This window comes from Toxotes jaculatrix, chromosome 16, assembly GCF_017976425.1.
Source record: "Toxotes jaculatrix isolate fToxJac2 chromosome 16, fToxJac2.pri, whole genome shotgun sequence".
Taxonomy (NCBI): Eukaryota; Metazoa; Chordata; class Actinopteri; family Toxotidae; genus Toxotes; species Toxotes jaculatrix.
In genome coordinates, this window is record NC_054409.1 from 25,195,681 (window position 1) to 25,221,657 (window position 25,977).

Sequence of the window (25,977 nt, forward strand, 5' to 3'; positions counted from 1 at the left end):
AGTGAAAAACACAAACGTTCAGACTCTGACAGATTTAATGCTGCGTCAGTCACAGGTCAGGTTTTATATCAGGTTTATATTTCATTTACATTTGATTTAGCTGGTTTCGTTGGGTTGTGTATTTTGTTGAGTTGTGTATTTTGGATGCTGTGGGTCTTCCTCAGTGAAATGATGAGATGACTGATGAGAATTTCTCATCGGAGAATTTTTCAGGACACGCGCCGGATCCAGACCAGGTCTCTGTGACCAGCTTCTGTCTGTCGCAGTGAATTTAGATTTGTTCGTGGAAAACATGAAAAAATGTTTATTTCAGTTTTAAAAAATAAATCCAGTTAATGTCAGAACGGTTCAACATCATAAAATAAAAATTATAGTTCTAGAAAAAAAAATTACGATTATTATTATTGTTATGATTAATTTTCACTGAGGGTGAAGCCAGTGCGCCGCGTGTTCGTGACTTCAGCCGAGCAGCAGCCGCCTCCGGCCGCTGTGTCTGCCGGAGTTCGGCGGGAAGAAGAAAAAAAAAACGATCCGCGGTTTCTTTCGTTTCAAAACGTTTTTTCCTTCGTGGATTTTTTTTTCAGTCATCGTGTTTATGATCAGACACATCAGTTACATCCGGATCCACAGCTGATCATCAAACATCAGCAGCTGATGAAGCCGTGAACAGTGTGTGTGTGTGTGTGTGTGTGTGTCTTCATTTTCACACTTTTCTCCTTCAAACCATTTTCTGACATTAAAGCGGATTTTGACGTTTCTCGGTTCGCGAAAAAAAAAAGAAAGGTTTGAATTTATCCCCGAAACTTAAAGCGCAGAGGGCGGCAAATAAGAAAGCGACACACTGATAACACCAATAATAATAATAACAATAATAACAACAATAATAATAATAATAATAATAATAATAATAATAATAATAATAATAATAATAATAATAATAATAATAATAATAATAGTGTCGATCTAAATAATAATATGAATAATAACAGTAATAATAATAGTAATAATAATAACGTGGCGGCGTCGCGGCAGGAATAAAATCAGGAGTTAAAGAATGAATATCGATTAGAATATTCGATTAAGGCCGTGATTAATTGGTTAATCAGCTCCGGTCCATTTTTTTTTTCAGGTGGAACAAACCAAATCAAACCTTTGAGTTTTTATTAAATAAAAGTGCGTTACATTCACCTGCCATGATACACAGCTGCAGGCGTCACTCACAACTCAAACAGATAAATTAGAAACGTGGGAGCAGATTTTTCTCATGTATGTACAGGTGCGTGTGGTGCGTTCAGGATCTCCTCCTAATTTGAGACTGATGAGTCAGGAGGCCTTCACGGACCCGCAGCAGGGCTCGTGGGTATTTAGTGGAATAAATTGTCACTGAAATACAAAATGAAATCAGCTGATCTGAGCAGTCTGTAAAATCCTGTCCTCACATTTAAATTATTCACAGCAGGATCGTCTCTGTTCGCGCGACTCACGGTTCTATTTACAGGCTCGGTACCGTCTCTGCGGGCCCGGTCCGTGATTTGGCCTGACGTGTCCTCTGCGGTGTCCTCGCGCCGCGCGGGCAGGAGTCCTCCTCCACCACCGAGACAACAAAACGAAAAGAATCAGCGGGAAAACGAAGCGAAGCTTCGGGTGCGACCGAGTCCGGGAGCCCGGTCCCGCCGCGGGGCGGTTAGGAGCTGTCGTTCTCCGACGTGTGGAGCAGCAGAGCCGAGCCCGGTTTGTGTTTCTTCAGCAGCTGTGTGATCTTCTCGTCGTCCGAGTTCGGGTCCAGAGGTTTGTTGTAGTCGTCGTCTTCGTCCTCGTTGTCCGATGTCCCCTTCAGCCGCTCGGTCTCCGAGTCCTGCTTCTTTTTAGCCGAGGCCATTTCCGCCGCGTGCTTTTTCCTCCACTTAGTTCTTCTGTTCTGAAACCACACCTGAGACACACACACACACACACACACACACACACACACACACACACATTTCACTTTTTGCTTTGATTCTCTGATTAAGAAGCGGCAGCTTTGATTTTAGACTCTGAGCATTAAAGCGTGATGATAATTATAATAATCCAAAAAAGTTTGTGCCCAGAACCACATTCAAAATAATATTAATATTATTAATAAAATAATAATGACAATAATAATAATAATGACAATAATAATAATAATAATAATAATAATAATAATAATAATAAATAGAATTCCATGCAACACAACAGCGGATGAAATGAAGCTCATGCCAGAATGATAGAAAGGCCTTATGGAAGCTTTTGCATTAAATGGCATTTTGATTCGATGTTTTGATTTTTGAGGTTCGGGCTGAAAAAGCTGCAGAAAACATGAGTTAAATTAATTTAACTGAAGGTGAAATTTTTAATTTACTGGAAGCGTTTGATCAAAAATCAAGAAAATAATTTTGCGTGAGATAAAAAGTTATTTTTCTCTTCTGCAAACAGAAGAATCGGATTTTCCTGGGCTGTGTTTCTTTGTTAATTTGCCGGTTTTGTCAGTGCACTTCTGAATTACCTTGACCTGGCTCTCCGTCATTCCCAGGGAGTAGGCCAGCCGCGCTCTCTCCGGCCCCGCCAGATATTTAGTCTGTTCAAAAGTTTTTTCCAGCGCAAAAATCTGTTGTCCAGAAAACGTGGGTCGCGTGTGTTTTCTTTTCCCGTCTTTGTCCAGTAACACGGAGTTCTGATCTGAAACAGTGAAGAGATGAAAGCATGAAAAGCAGACAGGAGTGAGAGGGTGAGCCCTGCTTATTTCTGTGGACAGTCAGAGAAGCTCGGCTCTAACACTCAGGCCTTCAGCGCTGTTTTATTCTCAGCAAATCATTTTATTATTATCTGAATATTTAACAAGCCGCACGGACACCGCACACACTTACGGGGTGAACACGCAAACCGGGCGTCCCTCCAGTGCGGGCTCTGCATAACTCCGGGCCAGAAGATCGGCGTCCTGCCCGGAAGGTCCGCCAAGGGCTTCGGGTACCGGGCCACCGCGACCGCCGCGGCGCTGGGGGTGAAGTAAAGTCCGGGAGGCGGCGGAGGACTGAGGCTGCTGAACCGGGGCAGCCCTGACAGAATCCCCGCCGAGGACGAGGCGGCGGCGGCGGCCACGGCGACTGTGGCGCCGGCAGAGGAGACGGAGGGCCGGTTGAGGATGTCGTTAATTCCGTGAGGGGTGGCGGAGGAGCACTGCTGCGGGGAGCCGAGCCCCGACGACAGCCCCGTGGAGCTTTTGATCCCCGGGGAGGACACGGCCATGCCGCCCGGGTTGGGAGAGGTGGTGGCCGGTGAGGTAGAAGAGTTGGGGCCGGTGGAGGAGAGCGGGTACGCGGGATACAGCGGGGTCTTCATCTCGGTCATGCTGTGCAGAGCTGCCAAAGGAGGGGTGCTGAGGAGGAAGGCGCTCTGTCGGGACCCGTCCATCTGACCCACCGCTAACATTACCACTTCTCTGGGTGATCCGGGAGGACTGGGGCAGGTCTCTGTGGGGTTAGGGCCCTGCGCACCTGACAGAGTCCGCACTGAAACTAAACCAAAACCCGCTCTTTCCTGGAGTCACACTCAAAACCCATGTCAGGCTCGATCTACCAGCAAATTCCCAAATTTTCCAGCTTCAGTAAAAGACCCAGAATGAACCTGAGCACCGCAGGAGGACCTCAGCTTCCCCCGCAGACGGTCCCGGATCCAGGCCCACTTCCAACCCAGGCCGATGAGAGAGAGTCTTTCTCTGCTGAGTTCAAGAAGTTCTGAGATAATAAAAGCGGATCATCTGGTCCGGCGGTCTATCAGGCTCCGGGTCCAAAGTTTGAGAGGAGGAAACGGAGGGCGGGGGGGTGGGCCCGGGGGCGAGGGGGGCTCTGTCCGGATTGGATGACCTGGCAGTGACGTAGGCGGTCGGTGTTCAGGAGAGCGTCCTGATTGGATGAGAGGCTCGGCTCTGATTCTCTGGATGATCAAACGGAAACGAGTCTGTTTGATGTTAAACGGACTTTTTCAGTTTTTATGGAAGAAGCTGAATTTAAAGAGAATTCAGATGAATCAACATCCGGATATAAATATGAATCTATTCAGCGTTTAAAGAGAGAAAGTTTCTGTTTCTCTGTAAAATCAATTATTCATTAAATAAACGTTAAAGCAGGCGGGTTCACACACACAGGCCCAGGTCAGTTCACCTCATCGAAACCCTCTGGATCCGGATCAGGATCCGTGCTTCGGCCTCTTAGCTTCACAAACACCGGAGCTTTAGAAAGAGGAGAGAAATCCACCACACCAGCACCACACCAGTATCACACCAGCACCACACCAGCACCACACCAGTATCACACCAGCACCACACCAGTATCACACCAGCATCAGACCAGCACCACACCAGCACCACACCAGCACCACACCAGCATCAGACCAGCACCACACCAGCAGCTTCCCGTTTCCACAAAAAAAGTTCAGTCACATTATTTCATCTTTTCTCACGAACAGTAAAAATGAGTTCGGTTCATTTCAGCTGCGTGGAATCAGCGCGCAATGCAAATATATAAATATAACAAAATACTAAGATCACGCAGGAATCTGCAGAGCAGGTCTGATGATCAATACTGATCAGAAACAGATGAGCTGAAGTCACTGAGACACTTTCAGCTTTTTCTGAGTCAGTAATGAAAAACTCATCAGACGCTGCTGCAGGTTTCAGGACGGACCGTGTTTCATTACATATAAAATCTCTTTCTGGGATCTAATAACTTTCCAACACTCACAACTGACGCTGTGATTTTCTCATTAACAAACTCCACACGTCAAATACGACAAACACCAGGACCGTGTCCAGGTCTGGACCGTGTCCAGGTCCGGACCGTGTTCAGACTGTGGTCTACTGGCGCCCCCCTGTGTTCGGTCCTGTCACAGCTCAGACAGCTGATCCGGCTCCTCACCCACCTGGACTCAGACATGTCCATATAAACACGGCTCACATTCAGACCTGGTTTGTGAATGAAGAGAAACCGGAAGTTCGTCCTGAGCTCTGGTTCTCCGGCTCACTAACAGAACCACCAGCCGTCAGACTCAGTGAGGATGGAAAACACCGGTCAGCTGGTTCCTGCTGGGCTCTCATCACCGTCTGAGACCGGGATCAGTGAGACGATGGCGCCTCCCTGTGGTCAGTTATGGGACAGCACTGTCACAGCTGGGCCGGTTTAACACGTTGATCTGTGTTTGATTAATCAGGCCTGAGATCAGAGGCTCAGCACACAAACTACCTTCACTCCATCAGACACTGTGAGGCTCAACCATCATTCTGTCAGATAAAGCTGGGCCTGATCACTGCTCTCCACCCTCACCTGTGGGCTGCAGGTCGGCCTCACACCTGAGTCGACTCCAGCTTCAGGTGTGAGGACTCGCTGCTCTGGGCTCCAGTGACAGTGAAATCTGGACCTCAGGTCCGACCCCAGCTTCCTGTCGTCTTCTCCCACTGACACGTGTTAAACGCAGCATCACGAGTGTTGTGATGAGCCGCTGAGACAGGAAGGGACCAGAAACTCAGAGTAAAGTTGGTAAAAAGACAAAGACCCAGACGCCTGAGTGATAACAACTTTTCCATTTTATTAGTTTTTACTCCCGTGCCATCAGCTTCTGCTTCTTCAGCTTCTTCTGTGAAACCTGCAGATGAAAACTCAGAGTCAGTGACATGTTGGACACACAGGACGAGACGCTGCTCACACGTTTGGCTGCTCAGAATCATAACAGTTTGTTTTCATGGGTGTATCCAAAGGTGTCCTAAGAAGTCATCACTGCAACCACAGGAAGCAGACGGGAGGACAGGGAGGACATGGGGGACGGAGCGTGCTCAGACAGATCAACACTTTAAATAAACAGATGTATTCTGATGGAGCAGTTTCACTCTGCTGCTCACACACTGACGTTTAACTTTACTTCCATCTGAACGCACTGTCGTCCGTCCACCTGTCCTTCATTTTTCGGTGTACTGTACCTTTTTCTTCTGGGCGACCTCCTCCTCTGGTTTGGGGACGATCTGCTCCTTCTCGGTCAGGATCATCTCGATGTGGCAGGGGGAGCTCATGTAGGGGTTGATGCGTCCGTGGGCGCGGTAGGTGCGTCTCCTCATCTTGGGGGCCTTGTTGACCTGGATGTGCTCGATGACTAGAGAGTCCACGTCCAGACCCTGAGACCACATGGACATCCAGCCACAGACAGGTCAGACACACCTTTACCTCACAGCTGAATCCTGTGACGTGTTCAACACTTGTCCTGCTCTCAGCCCCGACAAACATCACTGATGTTCAACTGTACAAAGTCGTCCTGCTGCAGAGCTGTTCATGATTAACATCCAGTGGATGTTCTTCTTCACCATGTTGTGACAGACGGGATCAGGACTGTCACTCACTACACTTTCATTCTACTCACTGTTTTAACTGAATCTCAGGTAAATTCATCGTGAAATGTTTCACGTTGCTCTGGTTTCTGTCAACAGAACAAAGCCTGAGCTTGGACAGAGACGTGTCCACCAGTCCAACACGGATCTGTGGTTTATCTAAGGACAGATTCAACTCAATCATAAAATCACGTCGCCCAGAAACAGGTTCTTCCCTCTAATGTGGCACATTCACCCACAGCTGTCTCACAGTGAACATGGAGCCGTGCACGATGCACTAACACCTTATTTTCTCATCAGTTCATCATTAATCATCAAGGCAGCGCATCATGGAAAACATGGCGGCGTGTTAAACTGTAACTTCTACTCTGATAAAACAGAGTCAGTCACGAGTCTGAACTCGGAGGAAAAGCAGGTGAGTGCAGCGACTCGAACGCACCTTGAGCTCAGCGTTGCTCTCAGCGTTTTTCAGCATGTGCAGGAGGAACTCTGCGCTCTTCTTGGGCCAGCGTCCCTGCGTCCAGCCGAACTGTTTGGCCTGAAAACAACACACAGTTTACAGGAAACGTTCTCTCCCTCCTCCGACTGAGCTGCAGCGATCGGATTCACAAAAGCTGCTCAGATTAACACGTTAGTTTCATCTTTCATCCAAAGGTGTCCTAAGATAGTCATCACTGCAACTTTTAAACACACTCAACGCTCCAGCCATCGTCAGAGCTCACCTGGGCACACCTGCCAACTCCGCCGTTGTAGCGACGGAAAGGGACGCACTGGTGCTTGACGATGACGTCCCTCAGGTACTTGTTGGCCTTGCGGATGTGCATGCCTTTGATGGCCTGAGCCGTCTCACGGGTGTTCTGTTCAGGAAACATCCACACGTCAGGCTCCGACAGGAAAATGTCAGACATGTGCTTCTACCTCCTGACACAGCTGAACTCATCATGTCTTCATGCTGTTAAACTACAAACTGGATCTTACACTATCAAGACAAATCAGTTCATCTATAATAAACAGGAAGACAAAGGGACTCAGCACGTCCTCACAGTGAAAACCGTTCACCAGTGTTTCAGTTACTAACTGAGCTACGAGTTAATTTAACTTCAGCCAAACTTTCTAACTCTGAACCAACATGTGGACTCATCAGGACCAACGCACCTTGAAGTGGACTCGGAGGTTGGAGCCCCTCGACTTGCATGCTGAAACACAGGAGCAGGTTTTTAACACACAGAACCAAAGCTGGTTGTTTGGGCACAAAGTGTCTTCAACACATCCGGAGACTCAGATCTGTCAGTCAGTTATTTTCATGTTTAATCCAAAGGTGTCCTAAGAAGTCATCACAGCCTCCGGTCTAACACACACACACACACACAGAACACACACAGAACACACACACACACACACACGGAGCTCAGGCTTACTCACATTTGGTCGGGTTCTCGGGGTCGAGAGAGTAGCGGACCATTTTCAGATTATCTGTAAAAAGAGAAGAAGCTGAGTGTTCGGTGAAAGCTCTGCCCGGTGAGGCTCCAGAGCTGCGGGTTAGCGTTAGCTCAAGCTGCGGGTTAGCATTAGCTCAAGCTGCGGGTTAGCATTAGCTCAGCCTGCGGCACCGACTTCACACACATCACAGATAAACAGCAGCTAACCTCAGAAAACACCACAAACTGTCCCACACACACACAATGAGCTGAAATATCATTAAACTTAGTTTGAAACCGTAAAATGTTTTTCATCGTCAGACGCAGCCAACATGGCGGACAGCAGCGATACTCCAACCCGGCATTTTAACAAATGTTCAGATAAAAGCAGAATTTACGGCTCAGTTCACAAACATCTAACTTCTCCCGACGTGTTTAACGATGACGAACCGAACCCAGCGGGTTTAAAAGCAGGATGATGAAGATTTAATGAAGATTAAACACAGATTCTACTCTTCATGTTCAGGACGCAGCTCCTACCTCTGAGGCCGCGGAGGGAAGAGGAAGGTCCGGGGACAGTGAGCCTCTTCTTCAGCCTCTGCACAGGTTCAGCGCCCCCTGCCGGTCAGGAGGAGCACTCGCCTTCTTCGTCTAATTTTAATCAATAAATGTTGATAAATGTCTGATTTCAGATGAGAACGTGCGGGTTATTAACAGACTGATGTAAAATGACTTGTTGCACTGATGTCTGATGTTAGCTGTGATCACAGTGTGGAAACACAGTGGAGTTCAGAGCAGAAGAAACAGGAACAAGCTGCTGATTTTCCTGTCAACAAGGTCAATGAAGACAGAAACCAACAGCACGTGAGTCCCCAGGACCCGGTCATTCCCCCTGGACACACGCAGGAAACAGTTTCTCTCTGAAGCAGCTGGAGCTGCAGATCTTTACACATGTCACGTTACACGTCACGTCACTGCCCACGTTCTTCAGTGTGGTTCATCACAGCTGATCAGGGAGTGTGAGGAGAACAGGGAGCAGCTGTTCCTACCTGCTCCTGCTTCATTCAGCTCTGCTGTGGAATTTAACAATATGAAAAACAGAAAATCATTCAGACTTTAATCTGACGTGATCACACACAGACACACACACACACACAGGGTGCAGTGGTACTAAAGCCAGGTGTTGGTTTATTTGTTTTTGGTATTTCATGTTACACTGTGACATGTTGGAACCAGCTACGTAGAAAACCCTGTGTGCACTCTGAGTCAGCTGGAGAGGAGACACCTCGAGTGGACATACAAAAATAAAGATATTATTTACATCATTTCCCTCCACAGGCCAGAGACAAACGAGTCCACGTGTGGTGAAACGAAGACAAACACCTGATGCTCTTCTCCTTGGTTTATTTACAGTCACTTCCTGGACGACAGGCAATGACATGAGACGTGGTTTGGTCAGAGCAGGGGTGTCAAACCTGTCCACAAAGGGCCGGTGTGGCTGCAGGTTTTTGTTCCAACCAAGCAGCAGCACACCAGACTTGACTCATTTAATCAACTGATCTCAGTCTTCAGACAGTTGATTGGTCAAACTGTGTGCTCTTCATTGGTTGGAACAAAAACCTGCAGCCACACCGGCCCTTTGTGGACAGGTTTGACACCCCTGGGTCAGAGACAGTGCAGAGAGACATCTGTACAGATCCCACTGGACTCTGACACCCGTGGCATAAAAGATCACGTTTCTACTGTCTTTACTGCGTGGACACATCTGAAGAGTGGGTCTGTGCTGAGACCGCCGCCCTGTGTTGGACAGGTGGACATGGACCCTGTCCTGTGACATGAGGCTGTTTCTGTGACACTGAACATCTGACTGGTTCAGCGTTTCACTGGCTGCTGGACAGAGTCTGAAAACCAGAGAACAACCTGAGGAGTTTATCCTTCAGTCGCTCAGTCCAGATGAACACACACACACACACACACACGCACACACACACACGCACACACACACACACACACACACTGTCATCAGTGTAATAAACAGGAGAATCATAGTCGAACAGTTTTGCCTAAATTCTGATCAGTTCCTGCTGTTTCACCGTCAGATACACGACGTTCAGGTGATTTAGTTTAGTTCGACTGAAGTTTAAACCTGGTTTAAATCTTAAACCTCAGATAACTGATGACACAGAAACAGTCTCAGTTCATTTTTCTAATTCTCCTCCACCTGAACACGTCTTTGTCTCCTCTGTCCACAAGGAGCTGAGAGGAGGACAACGGTCTGTGACTGTGTGGATCAGTCCAGGCTCCTCAGATACAGTTCAGTGTGATGAGACGTCAGGACCAGGACCAGGATCAGGACCAGGACCTGGATCAGGGACGATCAGCCTGCAACACAACAAGACTGAACTTAATATTCACTTTTTTTTAAAAACCAACAGACACTGAGGTGAAACTCTGAGCAGGAACCAAACCGAACCAAACCGAACCAAACCAGGGGCCCGGAGACACTGAATTTCTGAGCAGTGATGCAGAATGTGTGTTTGTTGTGTGCCAGTGTTCATGCGTGTGGAGGACAGAGAGGACAGGATAAACATGTTTACGTACATATGAAGCAGTGACGTGTTCACGTGACACCAGTGAGACGCAGCCTGAGGCTGTGTGGGGGGGCGGGGCACAGGCTGGGGGGTTGGGGGGGTTGTAGCAGAGTCAGTCAGGAGTGGAGGTGGACGAGTGAGACGAGCCGGGCCAGGAGTCCGGTCCAGACCTGTGGGGGGGTGGGGGGGTGCGGTGTGGGTCATTTGAGACAGGGGCTGACCACGGTGGGAGTCGGGGGGTAAACCAGAGCCACGTCGACCCGCTCTGAGCCGTTCTTTGGACAGATGATCTCAGTCAGACCCTCGGGCCGCGGCTGGCTCAGCAGCTCACCTGCAACACAACAAACAGTTCACCTGTTAAACACAACCAACCAACCGACCAACCGACCAACCGACCAACCAACCAACCAAACAACCAACCAAACAACCAACCAAACAACCAACCAACCAACCCACCCACCCACCCACCAACCAACCAACAGTTTTAACAGCTGAACATTTCAAGCTTTGTCTCTGGATTCTGGACTGAACAGGACGTCTGAGGACATTGTCAGACTCCATCTTGGACTCACTATTATCTGATGTTTCACAGACCACACAACAAAATGATCAATGGAAACAATAATCATGTTGATGGATTCTGAATAATACTGCAGGAAGTTTCTGGGTTTGATCGATGAGCTCATGTGTCTGAGCGGACTGAAGGATCACAGGGAGAACACAGAGAGAACACAGGGAGAACACAGAGAGAACACAGGGAGAACACAGAGAGAACACAGGGAGAACAGAACAAAGAACGAAGTCTTTGGTTCTTCTATGAATCACATCCACAGTTTATAATGAATCAGTAAAACCTAAACCTGAGCAGTGCTGTGGTTCTCCATCCAGCAGGGGGCGCTGAGTCCGCCCGTGAGGACCTGGATTTAAGGTCAGTTCTGAGTTTATGCACGTGGGCATTAGTCACATTTTACCCTGAGCTTTGTCTCCCAGGCTGCTCTGCTCTGCCAGGCTGAACCTCACTCACTGTTTAACAGGTACAGTCACCTGGATTTTACTGAGACACTGTACGATGAGCTGAGCCGTCATAAATCAAACTGAGCAGATTATAAATCAGAGCTTTGGTCAAATGACAGAGGATTAAACTGTAATAATAATAATAATAACACCTGCAGTGATTAATACTAAGATCACGTTGCTGTGGCGACGTCATTTTCTTTGTTTACAACAGAAAAAGATTTTTTTGCATAAACTGGATTTTGTGGAGAAATTATTGTCTGTAATAATCTGCTCTGTTCTAATGACTGTGCAAACACACAGGTACAGTTACTGTGCTTTAACACACAGAGAATAACACATTAACACACATTGCTCAGAATTCAGACACACACACACACTGCAGGAAGAGCCTGGGAGTCTGAACTCAGGGCAAAGAGCTGCAGCACAGGCAGCTGTGTGTGTGTGTGTGTGTAGCTTCATGTCGGCCATTGTTACTGTGAGTCTGCATTTCACACACACACACACGCTGAGTTCGACATGTTTGGTCAAACCTGGTCCAGGTGTTTACTGCTGTCATCTGGACACACTTGACCTCACTACAGGTCTCAGATCAGACAGCTGCAGCTGAACCTGGTCTGGGACAGGCCTGCTCCCTGTCTCCAGAGTCCAGATGTGGTCTGGGACAGGTAAAGCACCTTGACTTGGGGACGTGAAGTGAGTCCCACAGAGGTCACGTCCAGCGTCTGCGTCCCTCAGGTGATTCACAGCCTCTGTGTTCCTCTCAGACGTCGCTGCATCATGTGACCACGGCGCGGCCGCTCTGCTTTATTCTGCGTGCAGCAGGATTACGTTCACATATTAATGCCTGTTTTCAGTCTGATCCGGGTTTATCTGCCTCAGATTGACCTGCTTTTCGTGTCCAGTGTCTTCACCTGCTGCGGTCACATGACACACGCTCAGTTCACCATGTGAAAAACATGACAGTGGTTTTCCAGACGCCACAGCAGAACAATGCTGAGGTGGTGAGGCCCAAGTTTTCCCAGGTGACCTGTGGATCATTCTGCTCATTGAGGTTTGACCATATTCTAATATCATACATTAAATATTTTCAGCCCTGAGTTCTGTCTGCAGGCTTTCCTTTCACACAGCCAGATTCAGCCTGAGGGGCAAAACCCAGGGAAACACTCGCCCCATCACATGAAGCCGGAGTCAGAGGATCCACAGTTTATCAGCTCAGACTCTAAACAATCAAAGCACATGAAGAAAAACTGAACATTGATCCAAGAGAAAAGAGCAAGAAGGAAGAATCAGCTGAGCCGAGCAGGACTGTGACCGAGAGGAGTCACACAGTAACACACAGAGGGCTGACATCAGCACCCAGGAATGTACACACACACACAGAGAGAGACACAGAGAGACACACAGAGAGACACACAGAGAAACACACAGAGAGACACACACACAGAAACACACACACACACACAGACACACACACACGCAGAAACACACACACAGACACACACACACAGACACACACACACACACACACAGAAACACACACACACAGACACACAGAGACACACACACACACAGACACACAGAGACACACACACACACACAGAAACACACACACACAGACACACACACACACACACACACAGACACACACAGAAACACACACACACAGACACACACAGAGACACACACACACACACAGAAACACACACACACACAGACACACACACACACACACACACACAGACACACACAGAAACACACAGAAACACACACACACACACACACACACACACACACACACACATCAGCAGGTAGAGGAATCCTTCACATTCCTGCTCCGCTCGGCTCGTTTCCCTCTGAGCTCCCCCCTCCTCCTCCTAGTTTTTGATTTAAGTCCAGACTGAAGACAGACCGTCCCCCCCCCCCCCCCCCCCCCAAAGATCACCCATCAGAGCTTCCTGAACATGACAGTCAGCTGATGCGTTCAGGGACCCACCGTCATCACAGAGTGTGTGAGCAGGATTACTGCAGGGTGATGTAACAGCTCTGCCATCCTCTCACAGATTACTGATCGATTCAGCCTCACAGGCCTGAGAGGAGGAGTGAGCCTCCACCTCAGACCTGCTCTCTGTTAACGACCGTCTCCATCATCAGAGGACGAGGCTCTTTGGATTCAGCCTGAAACTGAAACTGAAACACAGCCTGTGTCACATTAAGCTTCAGAGAAGCAGCTGCTTTCAGTCCTGGTCCAGAAGGGCTCCGTCACTTTAAAAGCCAGAAATGTGTTGAAGCGGATCGACTGACCCTCGTCAGATCTCCACTGACACGCTGGGGTTGTTGGCCGCAGCCCGAGGTCGTGTCATTTCCCAGCATTCAGCAGTGTTTTCATGGGCAGAGGACGAGCTATAATCAGTGTTTTAAAGCTCAGGAGCTGTTTCCTCTGGCTGCTGATCACATTACAGAGCAGCAGCAGCGCCTGTGGAACGCCGTCCACACAACAGACACAAAGACACTGACACAGGACAACGGACACAAACCACTGAGAGACCAGTGATGCACGGTCCGTCCTCAGCTGGTGACATTAAAAACGTTCCCTGGAGGCTCAGGTCACAGGAAACTCACCTTCAAACATATCAAATGATTAACACTTGATTTATGACGGTCTCATAAAAAGCTGGTCTGAAAGCTTCAGGTTTCCTCTGTTAAAGTGAAGCTTCCAGTCCAAACATGTCAGGACTCACACCTGAGCCTCACAGGAAACACATCACAGGACGGCAGCAGGCGCAGAGCGAAGCCTGCAGCTACAACAAGCTGCCGACAAGTGTCAACATTAATGTGGGAGGAGGACGTCTGCAGGGGACACACACTGACAGACACCTGAGGGACAGGTAGGGCCACCCCTCTGTCTGACGTAGGAAGACTCTCGTGTTACAGGCTGAGATAAATAAGCTCTGACTGTTCAACTACGAGTCTGAAACCAGGTTTAATCCCACAGATCCACTAACTGGATTAACTGGAACCAGCTGAGCAGCAGAGTCAGACTGAGACGGATCCACAGAGAGAGGGAGAGTGACAGAGACACACAGAGACAGAGAGACACACAGAGACACACACAGAGACACACAGAGACACAGAGACACACACAGAGACACACATAGACACAGAGAGACACAGAGAGACACACAGACACAGAGAGACACACAGAGACACACAGAGACACACACAGAGACACAGAGACACACACAGACACACAGAGACACACACAGACACACAGAGACACAGAGACACACAGAGACACACAGAGACAGAGACAGACACAGAGACACAGAGACACACAGAGACAGAGACACACACACAGAGACACAGACACACACTGTGATCAGCTGCTGAGTCAGGATGTGTCTCTGAGGGAAAGTGTTGAACACAAACATCCAGCGGCCTGATGACGACCACTGTGACTGCACAGAGATCACACCTTGTCACACCTGGGGAGGGAGCCCCTGCAGACGGTCAGAGGACGCAGCCTGTGGCTGAAGCAGGCCGAGGCTGTTTGCTGTGTTCAGTGTGCTCGGCTCTGTGGAGCCTGAACTCTGCATCGACGCGCTGCAGCCAAAAATACCATGTCCATAAAAGGCCGGAGGAAACGCGCCGCTCCAACACGACCCGGGAGATCTCTTTACAGAGGTATGTGTGTGTCTGTGCGCTGGAATAACACAACACACAGTCGCTGCTCTGCTGGTGTTTCCATTCGACACCTCCCTCTCCACCCGCCTCCACCTCCAGAGTCCAAACTGCTTCCTGTGAGAGCAGCTCGGGCTCTGGCTCTTTTTCTGAATTTCACGCATCATGTCACATGACGCGGTGAGGAAGTTCCTCCCCGGCGTCTGATAAAAGCTCTTTTCTTTGCTCTGACACTTTTCTTTCTTCGGCCCCTCGAGACAAACCGAGCACTTCCTGTTCGGGCCGAGCGGCCTCCGCCCCGTCAGACTCACTGCAGCGACACACGGATCCATCACAGCTGTAACCACACTGACATCACACCCACAGTCTGCTGCACTTCAACACACATTCATGATTATTATCAAAAAAACTGCATGAAAAACTTTACTCCAACATCCTGAAGCCTCAGACATCCTGCTGCTGCTGCCGGACTCTACGAGCCCACGTCCACCTGAGCCCACGTCCACCTGAGCCCACGTCCACCTGGGCCCACGTCCACCTGAGCCCACGTCCACCTGGGCCCACGTCCACCTGGGCCCACGTCCACCTGAGCCCTTTAATTACTGTTGTAACTCCTGTAACTTTAACCTGAGCTGTTCTGTGAAGGGAGTCTGGTTTGGGTTAAAGATGGAGGCCTGCATCCATTTCTGTTCTTAGTTCATCTGCTAATCAAAGTGTTCAGTCATCAGAAAATCATCTGAGGACAAAGGTCAAGCAGAAAAACAGACGTTCAGCATGATTTCAAGTCAATCAGACAGAGCAGGAAACTGTCAGAACCAGGAAATGACCTCAACACTGACATCATCAGTTATTTCCTATCAGTCTGATCAGTAATTGTTTGGTACAGGGATCATCACAGAGACGGCGTTCTGACATCACATGACCCCCCCCCTTCATCACTACAATCAGAGACGTTCAGTGAAAGCAGGTCACACTGCCTGAGGATTATGTGAGACGGGGGGAGGGTTTACCCCGTGTACCCCCTCTGTCTAACCTAATGTCAGAAACAGCCTCTGCCCCTACCCCCCCCCCCCCCCCCCCCCCCACTGCCCCGCCCCGCCCCCACCAAGCTTCCCGGCATGTAGAGTCATCATCTGCATCTTTTATGAACTGAAGCAGCACTGAGCTTCTCTCTGCAGCAGGTAAACATCACGTACATTAGCTCAGGAAATCCCAGCAGCTGATGTGTGTCATGTTATTGTGTCTGAGCTGAAAGCAGCGATGGGCTCAGGTCAAAGTCTGATGCTTCAAATATCAAACACGTTGTGTTTATTAAAGATTTGTCAAATTTAGTTTAGTTAAAACTTGTTTCCATAAAAATCTGAGTCTTCTTCATGTTTCAGCTTCAGCAGAGTGAAGATCTGAGTGTGTGTGTGTACCTGTATGCAGAGAGCACAGGTGTGAATATGTGTGTTTACATACATGGACATTATGTGAGAGTGGTGTGTGGAGGTGTGTTTGACCCCTGCAGTGAAGGGGACGTACCTGGGAAGGCGTGCGGGCTGGACGACCCTCTCTTCAGGCACTTGGAACAGAGAATGTGAACAGAGTAGTGCAGGCCGGGCCACTCCTGCAGCAGCACGTTCAGCTCCTCCACCAGCGGCGTCACGGCCTGCCAGGCCGTCCAGATGTTGGGCAGCGAGGCGTGACTGGCGATGGACAGAGTCTCTGCCCGTCCCCCTTTGGAGGGCCGGTGGCTGATCACCACGGGGACTTTGCCCCGGTAGGCGCAGATCTGGTCCCTGCCGTCCGACCTCTGGACCACGTGGCTGTTGATCTGCACGCTGAAGCGAGCGAACAGTCCAGGAGGAAACAGGAAAGGGAAACTGTACTGGATGTGCAGCTGCTCCACAGAGAGGAAGTGACACTGAGGCAGAGAGCTCCCGCTGGCCGGAGCCTCAACACGGGGCTCTTGGCTACTGACGTAGCTGGGGAACTTGTACCACGCTGTGGCCCCGTTCAGGGGCTTGGTGCGGGGCTTGTTGATGCAGTAGCAGATGCCCATCTTCTCCAGAAGCTCCATGATGAGGTGCAGGTCCTGCTGCGTCTGGATGAGCGGCCTGAGGAGCAGACGGATGACGTTCGAGGGTAGCAGGCCGTGCTGGAGGAAGCCCTCCACGTGGTGCTGCAGATGGCTCACCCTGAGGTTCTCTCCCTTCTCGTCCTCTATAACCAGACTCACCCTCCCCTTGTCGCCTCTCTCCCCCTCTGACAAGAGCCGGTCCAACAGTGTGGACTCGTCCCTCTGGAAGAAGACGTTAAGAATTGCAATGAACCGTGGTAGGTTGTGAAAAACATACTCCTTCAGAGTGAAGCTGTCTTCAAAGTACAGCAGCTTCCCACTCTCGTGCAGGTAGGATAAGGCGCTCTGCAGCCGGTCCTCCGTGAGCCCCGCCTGGAGGCCCAGACGTGCCGAGTCCCACCACGAGAGCCACAAGTCTTTGGGCTTAAAGTGCAACTCCTCCAGCATCTGCCAGGACTTCGGCAGCACACGGTGGAGGTTGGGGAAGATGTCCCTGTGGTCTGCAACAGACATGAGCTTCTCCCTCAGCCTCTGGATGTTCCTCTGTGTCTCTGTGCAGCTGACGCTCAGGACAGGAGACAGGATCTGCAGCCTGTGGTTCAGCATGTACTGCAGCTGGGCTTTCCTCCGCCTCAGGTTCCTGTCTGAGACGCCGTAGAAGTTGACGTGAGGGCTGGAGGTGCGGACGTTGTAGCCCTGCTCCAGAGCCTGGTCCACCAGCAGAGCCAGGCTCCTCAGGATCTGGATGTCCCTCTTCTCCTGGAGGCCGATCTGTCTGTGAATGTCCAGACTCTTCTCCTCCAGCTCCACCTCTGCACACAAGTCTGCATGTGTGCCCACTAAACACACAACAGCGTGGGGTACTTTGGCACTGAGGAGGTGGAGGAAATACCCGACGTGGGCATAAAAGTTCTTGTGTGAATATGTTTTGAGATTGACGGTGAGAATGTAGAGAGCACCGGGGGACAGGAAGAAGGGTTTGATGAGGTCGTAGTTTTGCTTCCCTGATAAATCATAAACTAGAAACGTGAGACAGCGGTCGGCGTCTGCCACCCAGTTAGTGACTTCAATTCCTTTGCTTCCCTGGATTCCTGGAGCGTCCTGCTGGCTGCTCACCACGCTCTGCCGGAGCCAGGTTTTCCCGGCGTTTTTCATTCCCATCAGCACCAGCTTCAGCCGCGGCTTCACAGCAAGCTGGGAATGTGCGAGCTCCTTCTGATAGGCCGCGATGTAAGGGATGCCCTTCATACACACCTCGTACGGGGGCTGGATGAGGGGGTTATCCTTCACCTTCCATATGTTTACTTTGGACAGCTTCCCAAAATGATCTGGGAGTATGGCTATTTGGTTACCCTGTAAAACAAGCTCCTCCAACTTCTCCAGCTCCACGATCGAATCAGGCAGATATGTGATGCTGTTATTGTCCAGCCAAAGATTCACCAGCTTCACCAGCCGACCTACTTCCTCAGGAATGTGAGTCAGTTTATTCCTGCTCAGGTAAAGTTCCTCTAATCCCGTGATGCTTAAAATAACCTGGGGAAAGTTCTCAAACTCGTTAGAGGACAAATTGATCATTTTGAGTCTCTGCAGGTTTCCAAAAGATGGCGGCAGCACCGTGAGCTTGTTCCCGTCCAGCATCAGGCTCTCCAGGTTGTGCAGGTGACAGAAAGCGTCAGGTAAGGTGGACACGTGAAGACTGCTGAGCCACAGGATTTTAATGGACTGCAGCTTCATGATGTCGGCCGGCAACGTTTCGAACTTGTTCCCGGAGCAGTCGAGTTCCTCCAGCTCACCGAGGTTCAGGATCTCAGGGGGGAACTGGTTCAGCTTGTTGTGATCTGCATCCAGAGTCCGCAACCTGGCGAGGCTGGAGAAAGACCCGGGGAGATCGTGGAGGTCGTTGAAGCTGATGTCGAGCTCCTCCAAAACCTGCAGCGCTCCAATCTGAAGCGGCAGACTCTGGATTTTGTTGTGACTGATGCACAGCTTCTTCAGCCCCTTCAGCTGACCCACACCCTCAGAGAGGCTTCTCAGGCAGTTGTGGCTCAGGTCGAGCTCCACCAGCTGCACCAGCTCGAACACCACCCAGGGGACAGTGGTGAACTTGTTCCTGCGCAGGACCAGGATACGCAGGTTGTTGAGGGTGGATCCCAGCCCCTCAGGCAGCTCCTGCAGGGAGTTGTTTCCCAGATTGAGCACCTCTATCTCGGCTATGTCCTCCGGCAGTGTGATCTGGTTGTTTTTGGAGCAGAGGGTGAGCTGGCGCAGGTTGCTCCGCAGCTTCCTGGAGCGGAGGGCGGCATCCCTCCACAGCCGGGCCGTTTTCAGATTGTTCTCCTTGTCCTCCATGGCGCTGCAGCCGGACCCCTCCTCCTCCTCCTCCTTGTTTTCACTGAGAGTTTTCATGGATCCTGAGCGGGCAGCATGGTGGACGGGCTCTCTCAGAAAGCAGCGCGCTCCTCGGCGTCAGAGCGGAGAGAAAGGCCAGCTGGTGTCGGGAAACACAGGAGCAGGAGGAGCGTGTGTGTCCGCGGACGCATCCTTTTCTCCTGCGCCACTAACACACAATGAAAACAAACCGCCGCGGTCACAGCTCCGGCTTTAAGCCCACATCCGTGTCCGGTGCCGCGGGCGCGCTCCGTCCCTCACCGGGGTCCTCATCGCCTCGAAGCCCGTCCTCCGGACCGCTCTCCCCGGATATATCTGCGTTTCTCTGAGCTTTCCGAGCCGCTGAGTCTCTTCCTGGCAGCGGGGAGTGGACGTGAGGCGGCGGCAGCTCACACTGCGTCAGATCTGTGAACACTCCTCCCCCTTTCCCTCCTCCCTGCTCTGTGTGTGTGTGTTAATGTGGCTTTGGGTAAAGAGCCGTGAGTCCACACAGCAGCAGCACTCTGTCCCCACCTGGTGGACAGGGACGGTGAGGGACATCAGATCCTTCGTGTCATCTCTCTCGGTACCTGTCTGCAGGTGTCTCTGGCTCCTCTGACCTGCTGCTGTTTATTTTTAACACATTTACTCTGTTCAGGACACGTATTAATATTTTATAGCAGCTGTAACATAAAGAATGACCAGTGGTGTCTGTGCTCTGATTATTATTCTGTAACCTGCTGAGGACACAGTGTCCACTCAGGAATCTGAATGCTGTCCCTCTAACATTGTCCACTTCCTGTGTGTATCATGTTCTATATGCTGCATGTCCTTCTCCTCTCCTCCATTCCCAACTGTCCTATCTCCCTCCTCTCACCCAGCCCGGCCCTCAGCAGGAGGGTCCCCCCTGTGATCCAGGTTCACAGGGAGCTGTGTCTGCTGATCTGGGGTCAGACTCTGGGTCTGTGAAGAGCTCTGAGACAGTTCTGACTGTGGAAGGAGCTGAATAAATAACACTGAACTGAATCTGTTTAAAAACATATTTAATGTTACAGGAACAAAAACATAAAAATGTATGTTTCATATCAAGAACTAAAATCAGAGGAGCTGCTGGACCTGAACAGGTGAGGACAGTCTGTCTCAGTACATGAGGACGAGCTGGTCTCTGTATCAGAGCCACCTCATCAGTTCACTGAGGGACTGTGATGGACGGTGACCTGAGCCTGGACGTCAGCCTGTGACTGCTGTCCCACTGCACTCCACCTTCACTGTTCAACATTTTAATGGAACATTACAGGAACTTAAAACGTGACTTTATTTAGCAGCACAGTTCAGAGAGCAGAGGCCTGAGCACAGAACAGGTGCAGACACAAACATCACCACGTCAGGTTCAGAGACTGACGCGTCACTGAGGACTGAACCACACCACGTCCTCTGCTGCACTGTGGAAAAGGACACAGGAGGACGCTCTGCAGGGCAGCAGAGCAGGTGTGGACGCCTCTGAGAGACTGAATCACACTCACTGTTCCACCATGTTCCTGATATTTTACAGATCAAACAACCAATCAATGAATAACCACCAAGAAAAAAACCTCAGGATTCACACGTGTCACAGTTCATGTGTGTAATGTGCAACATACGAATCACACACGTGACACTGAGCAGGCTCCATGAACTGAAGTCTCTCAGGATTTAAAGACTGACAGGACCACGCAGACGTCTGCCGCCGTCTCACTGATGCTCAGTAGTACGGACCCATGTTCTCATATCCGGCGTAACTCGGCCACTCGGGGAAGATCCCGTGTGAACAGGTGAGGCTGCCGTATGGGTCAAAATGAATCCCGAAGTCAAAGGAGTCTGTGTGGCGGCTGCAGGCGTCCTGATGGCTTCTCTTCCTGGAGGACCACACGATCCTGTAGTTGTTGCCGTGGTTACTGTCCCAGTACTCGTGTCCGCCCACCTCGTAACAGACGGCGAACTCAACGCGCTCGTGAGGCTGCAGGTCCGCAGGCAGAGACACCTCGAAGGAGAAGGTGTCGCTGTACGAGCTGGGATACGTGTCCTTCACGTACACGCAGTCCACGTCTGAGTGACTCTTCCAGGTGTCAAAGGTCACCCGCAGCTTCACAGACTTTTCAAAGGACAGGTTTTTGACTTTAATGGTTCCTGCTAAAGCCTTCTCCTTCAGCACGCAGTGCTCCAGGCAGACGTGGTTCCTCTCCAGGCTCTGACGGAAGTGCAGGTAGTCTGAGGAGGGCTGAGCAAAGTCCAGCACCAGTCTGTCCTCCTCGGCCGTCAGAGACAGCGCAGAGCTCAGCATCTCCTGGACGTTCAGAGGGATATCGATGGGGTCGTTGAACTGGGAGAAGACCTTCACCCTGGTTAAAGACAGGCCTCTGTGATCAGCGAAGGTCACCTGTTTCTTGGCTTTTCGTGTGTGTGTGGTGGAGGACTGTCCGTCCTCAGGCTCAGTCTGATCCTCACAGGGTGGAGGCTGAAACCTCAGGCAGGAGTTCAGAGCAGATTGGCATGTCTCTGGAGTCGTCCTGTAGACAAACTCCTCCTTGGACAGGTACAGAGGTAAAGCCATGTCAGTGGGCATGATGGGAGGAGACAGGTGCAGACCACTGAGGGAGAGACAGGAAATGAGACTGTTAGAGTGTTTAAAGGTTCCTGTGTGATAACGTCTCTGCAGAATCTCCTACATGAGTTTTATTTAAAGAACCTGTAACCCAGGTCACAAGTCACCCAGGTGTGCTGTGTTTGTATCCTACATGAACTGACCGGTCAGTGAGCCAGCTGTGAACCAGCTGTGAACCAGCTGTGAGTCCACCTTCATGATCAGAACACGAACCGGACCACAGCTTTTCCCCTTTGGTCCAGAGGAATGAATCAACCCCTGGTGTCGAAGCAGCTCTGAGATCAGAGCAGTTTCCTCCACAGCATGAACAGCAGACACACACACACACACACACACACACACACACACACACACACACACACACACAAACACACACACACACCCCTCTGTTACTGTCCCTCTGCTGTCAGACATGTCCCACAATCCTCTCAGCCTTTGTCTGTAGGACTGTGGGAACAGGACTGAGTCGTGTCCCGTTAAAGTTCCTGTAGTTTGTCGTCGCACTGAGCTCATGTTGCGTTCAGGTTCCACCTCTGACCAGCTGTGAGGACTGGTCTGTGATCAGAGGTGTCTGTGGTCTGTGACGGACGCTGGCCTGACACAGGCTGACCCCACAGACCTGAGGTCAGTCAGAGACACAGCACGGTGAGCCCTGAATCAGCGCCGTCACTTCCTGTTCATCGGCATTTTATTTCCTCACTGCTTCAATTATTCTCTCCCTCTGTGGACGTCACAGTCTGACGTCATCACGTCAGCCTAACAGCACAGAGCCAAACCTGCTGCTCCCCCCGGGTCTACCTGTAACAGTCGGCCCAGCTCACCTGTTCAGGGTGTTCGTTCCGTTCTGCTCCCGCTGCGTCAGGTAACACCGGAAGCTCAGTCAGGTTCCCTGCAGCAGCTCGTGAGGACCGTGGACCGGCTCTCTGTTCACTCTGACTTCATCGTTACCGTCTGGTGACGCGGCCGCTCTCCGTCCCGCTCGCGAGCTCTTCTCCCGTCTCCCTCTAAACCTGTGGAACATTTTTCTCTCGAGGCTTCGAAACTCACTCAGGGTTCACGTGGACACCTGCAGACAGCCAATCAGAGACGGCGCCGACGGAGTGATCGACGGGTCGTCACCTTGGCCAGGAGGACCGCCCTCAGCGACCCCTCCCCCCACCAAACACACACACACACACACACACTCACTCTCTCTCACACACACACACACCCTCACACACACTCACACACACACACACACACACACACACACACACACACACACACACACACACACACACACACACACACACACACACACTGTCACCCTTGATTTAAACCACTGGAGAGTAGAACTGTTGCTGCACGAACCTGACTGACTGCAGAACATGTTCCAGAAACTTTGGGACGAACGTGTGGAGAGCGGGAAAGTTTCCATGTGAAGTGAATGGAATCGATTATTGGTGCACAGTTTACAGATCGGCGGTGCAGAGGCTGCTGGGTCCTGATGGGTCCTGATGGGTCCTGACGGGTCCTGAGGTCCTGACGGGTCCTGATGGATCCTGACGGGTCCTGACGGCTCTGGTGGCTCAGACTCTGCTGGTTGATGAGCAGCTGTTTGAATTATTCACACGTTGGGTTAAGCAGACAGCTTTAACTACTACAATACCCATGAGCCTTAGCTGCTGTTGCTGTGGAGAAGCCAGTCACAGCAGAGCTGCACAGAAGGTGAAGCTCTGTGATTGGCTGTGTGTCAGTGAGATGCACCCTGGGAGTTGTAGTGGTTTCTGAAGGCAGCTGGGTCACTCACAGAGGATGAACACATGAACACATGATCAGCCTCTGTGAGGACTGCTGTCACACTTCAGAACATAGGTGATGATGAACAGAGAGCAGGTGTGTGAGCAGGTAAAGTGGCTTTGATGCAGCGGAGGAGAGGAACACTGGTTCAGTGTGTTTCCATGGAGAAGCTGTGGCTGGTCGACATGCAGTCAGACTGGTTTGGGATTTACCAGCAAACAGGACAGGGCAGAGTCCACAGTACCTGTGTCCCAGGTCAGGAGCCAGAGACTCAGCTGAGGAGGAGAGAGCAGCAGGCTGAAAGAGTTTTTAAAAAATTTGAATCAGCCTTAAAAACAAAGACATATGACTGTAAAATAAAAGTAATGAAAAACATCAGATTAAAATGTGAGATCAGTCTCTGAGGACGTGACCTGATCCTTCTGTCCGACCCTGAGTCAGGTTAATGTCAGCTTCCCTCTGTGGTCTGTGCTCATCACCTCAGACAGCAGACTCTTATCATGTGACATGAACAGATGTTGCATGTCCCTCACGTCTTTGGCCTGTGCTGAGTTTGGAGGGAGGATGGAACAAAGTTAGGAAACGAGCTGCTGCGATTCTGGCGAGAGGATCCTGTAAATATTTGTTCAGGGATAAAGCTCCTGAACGATGAAGTTCAAGAGGAGAAAGATCAGGTTTATGGTAAGTTACACATGAGGCCTCTGATAAGGACGCTGTCCCTGACTGCACTGCTGTATGTGGGTCTGTGACCTGAAAACAGACTCATCCGTCTGACTGACGCTGAGCTGCCTGAGGTGAAAGTGGCAGCAGCAGGAGTGAAACATTAATCTCAGGTCGATCCGAGCTGCACGCAGCCGCCACGCTGCTACCTGAGCTCTGTACGCTCTGAAACAGAAGGTAGGACAGAGGTGTGGAGGTAATAAACAAAAACAACTGGACTCAGATTTCAGGAAGAAAATAACTAAGACAACAATGCAGTCAGCTGCTGTTAACAAAGGGTTTTCTACAGTTATTAGGAGAACAGCGTGGAGCCTGCAGTGAACCCAGGTCATTAACAGCTGTCAGGTTATTATGGTTCCTGAGAGAAAAACATTCTTTATCACCTACAAATAAAAGGAAAACAGCCTAAAGTTACCTGCTGTGGACAGGTGTGATGTTAAAGAGGAGCCGAGTTCATCAAAGATAATTTAACTTTTTTCTGATATTGATTCATAAACACTGGACACGTCAGCTGTCAGCTGAATGTAGAGGAGTCACCTGTAAAATAAAAGCCCCTCATACTTCAGCGCAGGCGCAGTAACTGAGTGTACTCCGTCACTGTGGTCGTTCATGGTTCGCCCTGCAGGGGGCAGCATCACGGCCCACAGCCTCAGTACAGGACAAAAGGAGCATGCGCAGATCACATCAGCCGCTGCGCACGCGCCGGCTCACGAGTTGCCTGTCTGACGTCATCGTCGGCTCCTCCGGGTTCGTCCTGCAGAAAACCAGGATGTGACGGGATGCGACCGATGCTGCTCCGCTAACAGGCCAGAGACCCGAGGCTGTCCGTGGAAACCAGCCGAACATAAACCGACAGCGGAGCGACGAGAACCGTCAGCGCCTTACCGTCCTCCTGAAGCCGCTACAACGAGCTAACACTCCCGGTAAGAGCGACACGTCAGCGACGGTGTTTTGCTAGCCTGCGTTAGCTAGCTGTAACGTCACGGCGGAGGTAATCTGACCGGAGACCAGCCAGCTGCTTACATCTGGATCTGCCCTCTGACAGCGCACACATCTGGCTGACTGTGGATCAGCGACGTGTTCATACGGGTATAATGTACAGATATGCGTGCGTGTGTGTGTGTGTGGGGGGGGGGGGGGGGGGGGTGATACACACATACAGACTGTGTGTGTGTTTGTGTGTGTGTGTGTGTGTGTGGGGGGGGGGGTGATACACACATACAGACTGTGTGTGTGTGGAACACCACCTCCCTCCTCGCTGCAGTAGTCGCAGCAGTGTAGCTGACCACTGACCGGTTCGTGTTTTTCAGGTGTGT

At 50.6% G+C, this 25,977-nt stretch overlaps 4 protein-coding genes and 3 non-coding genes across 10 annotated transcripts; all 7 read right to left on the reverse strand.

The window, feature by feature from the left end:
- Nucleotides 1–1,181: 1,181 nt before the first annotated feature.
- Nucleotides 1,182–3,447, reverse strand: nkx6.1 (NK6 homeobox 1). Its single transcript, XM_041059217.1, has 3 exons — nt 2,886–3,447; nt 2,525–2,697; nt 1,182–1,930 (listed from the first exon to the last, which is right to left on the reverse strand). The coding sequence occupies exons 1-3, from the start codon at nt 3,445–3,447 to the stop codon at nt 1,685–1,687; spliced, it is 981 nt and encodes a 326-aa protein (XP_040915151.1). The 3' UTR covers nt 1,182–1,684.
- Nucleotides 3,448–5,578: 2,131 nt separating this feature from the next.
- On the reverse strand, nt 5,579–9,573 carry rpl17 (ribosomal protein L17). 2 transcript variants are annotated; one of them, XM_041059321.1, is made up of 8 exons: nt 9,570–9,573; nt 9,040–9,042; nt 7,811–7,861; nt 7,544–7,584; nt 7,111–7,245; nt 6,828–6,926; nt 5,987–6,178; nt 5,579–5,655 (listed from the first exon to the last, which is right to left on the reverse strand). In XM_041059321.1, the coding sequence occupies exons 3-8, from the start codon at nt 7,848–7,850 to the stop codon at nt 5,608–5,610; spliced, it is 555 nt and encodes a 184-aa protein (XP_040915255.1). In that variant the 5' UTR covers nt 7,851–7,861; nt 9,040–9,042; nt 9,570–9,573; the 3' UTR covers nt 5,579–5,607. The 2 variants fall into 2 exon arrangements, with proteins under 2 accessions (XP_040915255.1, XP_040915254.1); XM_041059320.1 differs by lacking the exons at nt 9,040–9,042; nt 9,570–9,573 and adding an exon at nt 8,347–8,403.
- Nucleotides 5,723–5,792, reverse strand: LOC121196258. Its single transcript, XR_005895728.1, has one exon. It is a non-coding gene; the product is annotated as a small nucleolar RNA SNORD58 (small nucleolar RNA).
- Nucleotides 7,002–7,068, reverse strand: LOC121196256. Its single transcript, XR_005895726.1, has one exon. It is a non-coding gene; the product is annotated as a small nucleolar RNA SNORD58 (small nucleolar RNA).
- On the reverse strand, nt 7,662–7,731 carry LOC121196259. Its single transcript, XR_005895729.1, has one exon. It is a non-coding gene; the product is annotated as a small nucleolar RNA SNORD58 (small nucleolar RNA).
- Nucleotides 9,355–19,895, reverse strand: mfhas1 (malignant fibrous histiocytoma amplified sequence 1). The gene is made up of 3 exons (XM_041059315.1): nt 16,617–19,895; nt 10,408–10,728; nt 9,355–10,188 (listed from the first exon to the last, which is right to left on the reverse strand). The coding sequence occupies exons 1-2, from the start codon at nt 19,558–19,560 to the stop codon at nt 10,598–10,600; spliced, it is 3,075 nt and encodes a 1,024-aa protein (XP_040915249.1). The 5' UTR covers nt 19,561–19,895; the 3' UTR covers nt 9,355–10,188; nt 10,408–10,597.
- A 1,124-nt stretch (nt 19,896–21,019) lies between these two features.
- ppp1r3b (protein phosphatase 1, regulatory subunit 3B) lies at nt 21,020–25,257 on the reverse strand. Of its 3 annotated transcripts, none has more exons than XM_041059318.1 (3): nt 25,077–25,257; nt 22,984–23,755; nt 21,020–22,148 (listed from the first exon to the last, which is right to left on the reverse strand). In XM_041059318.1, exon 3 carries the CDS (start codon nt 22,121–22,123, stop codon nt 21,263–21,265), a length of 861 nt encoding a protein of 286 aa, XP_040915252.1. In that variant the 5' UTR covers nt 22,124–22,148; nt 22,984–23,755; nt 25,077–25,257; the 3' UTR covers nt 21,020–21,262. The 3 variants fall into 3 exon arrangements, with proteins under 3 accessions (XP_040915252.1, XP_040915251.1, XP_040915253.1); XM_041059317.1 differs by lacking the exon at nt 25,077–25,257 and adding an exon at nt 24,373–24,701 and having other exon boundaries at nt 22,984–24,238; XM_041059319.1 differs by lacking the exon at nt 25,077–25,257 and having other exon boundaries at nt 22,984–23,228; nt 23,513–24,701.
- Between the last annotated feature and the right edge of the window lie 720 nt (nt 25,258–25,977).

Coding starts and splice junctions, on each gene's coding strand:
- nkx6.1 (XM_041059217.1), bottom strand. CDS start 3,447: ATGTTAGCGGTGGGTCAGATGGACGGGTCCCGACAGAGCGCCTTCCTC. Junction 2,698..2,885: donor CCGGTTTGCGTGTTCACCCC/GTAAGTGTGTGC, acceptor TCACTGTTTCAG/ATCAGAACTCCGTGTTACTG. Junction 1,931..2,524: donor TGACGGAGAGCCAGGTCAAG/GTAATTCAGAAG, acceptor TGTGTGTCTCAG/GTGTGGTTTCAGAACAGAAG.
- rpl17 (XM_041059321.1), bottom strand. CDS start 7,850: ATGGTCCGCTACTCTCTCGACCCCGAGAACCCGACCAAAT. Junction 7,585..7,810: donor CCCCGAGAACCCGACCAAAT/GTGAGTAAGCCT, acceptor CCTGTGTTTCAG/CATGCAAGTCGAGGGGCTCC. Junction 6,927..7,110: donor GAGTTGGCAGGTGTGCCCAG/GTGAGCTCTGAC, acceptor TGTTGTTTTCAG/GCCAAACAGTTCGGCTGGAC.
- ppp1r3b (XM_041059318.1), bottom strand. CDS start 22,123: ATGCCCACTGACATGGCTTTACCTCTGTACCTGTCCAAGGAGGAGTTT.
- mfhas1 (XM_041059315.1), bottom strand. CDS start 19,560: ATGAAAACTCTCAGTGAAAACAAGGAGGAGGAGGAGGAGGGGTCCGGC. Junction 10,729..16,616: donor CAGCCCGCACGCCTTCCCAG/GTACGTCCCCTT, acceptor GTTGTGTTGCAG/GTGAGCTGCTGAGCCAGCCG.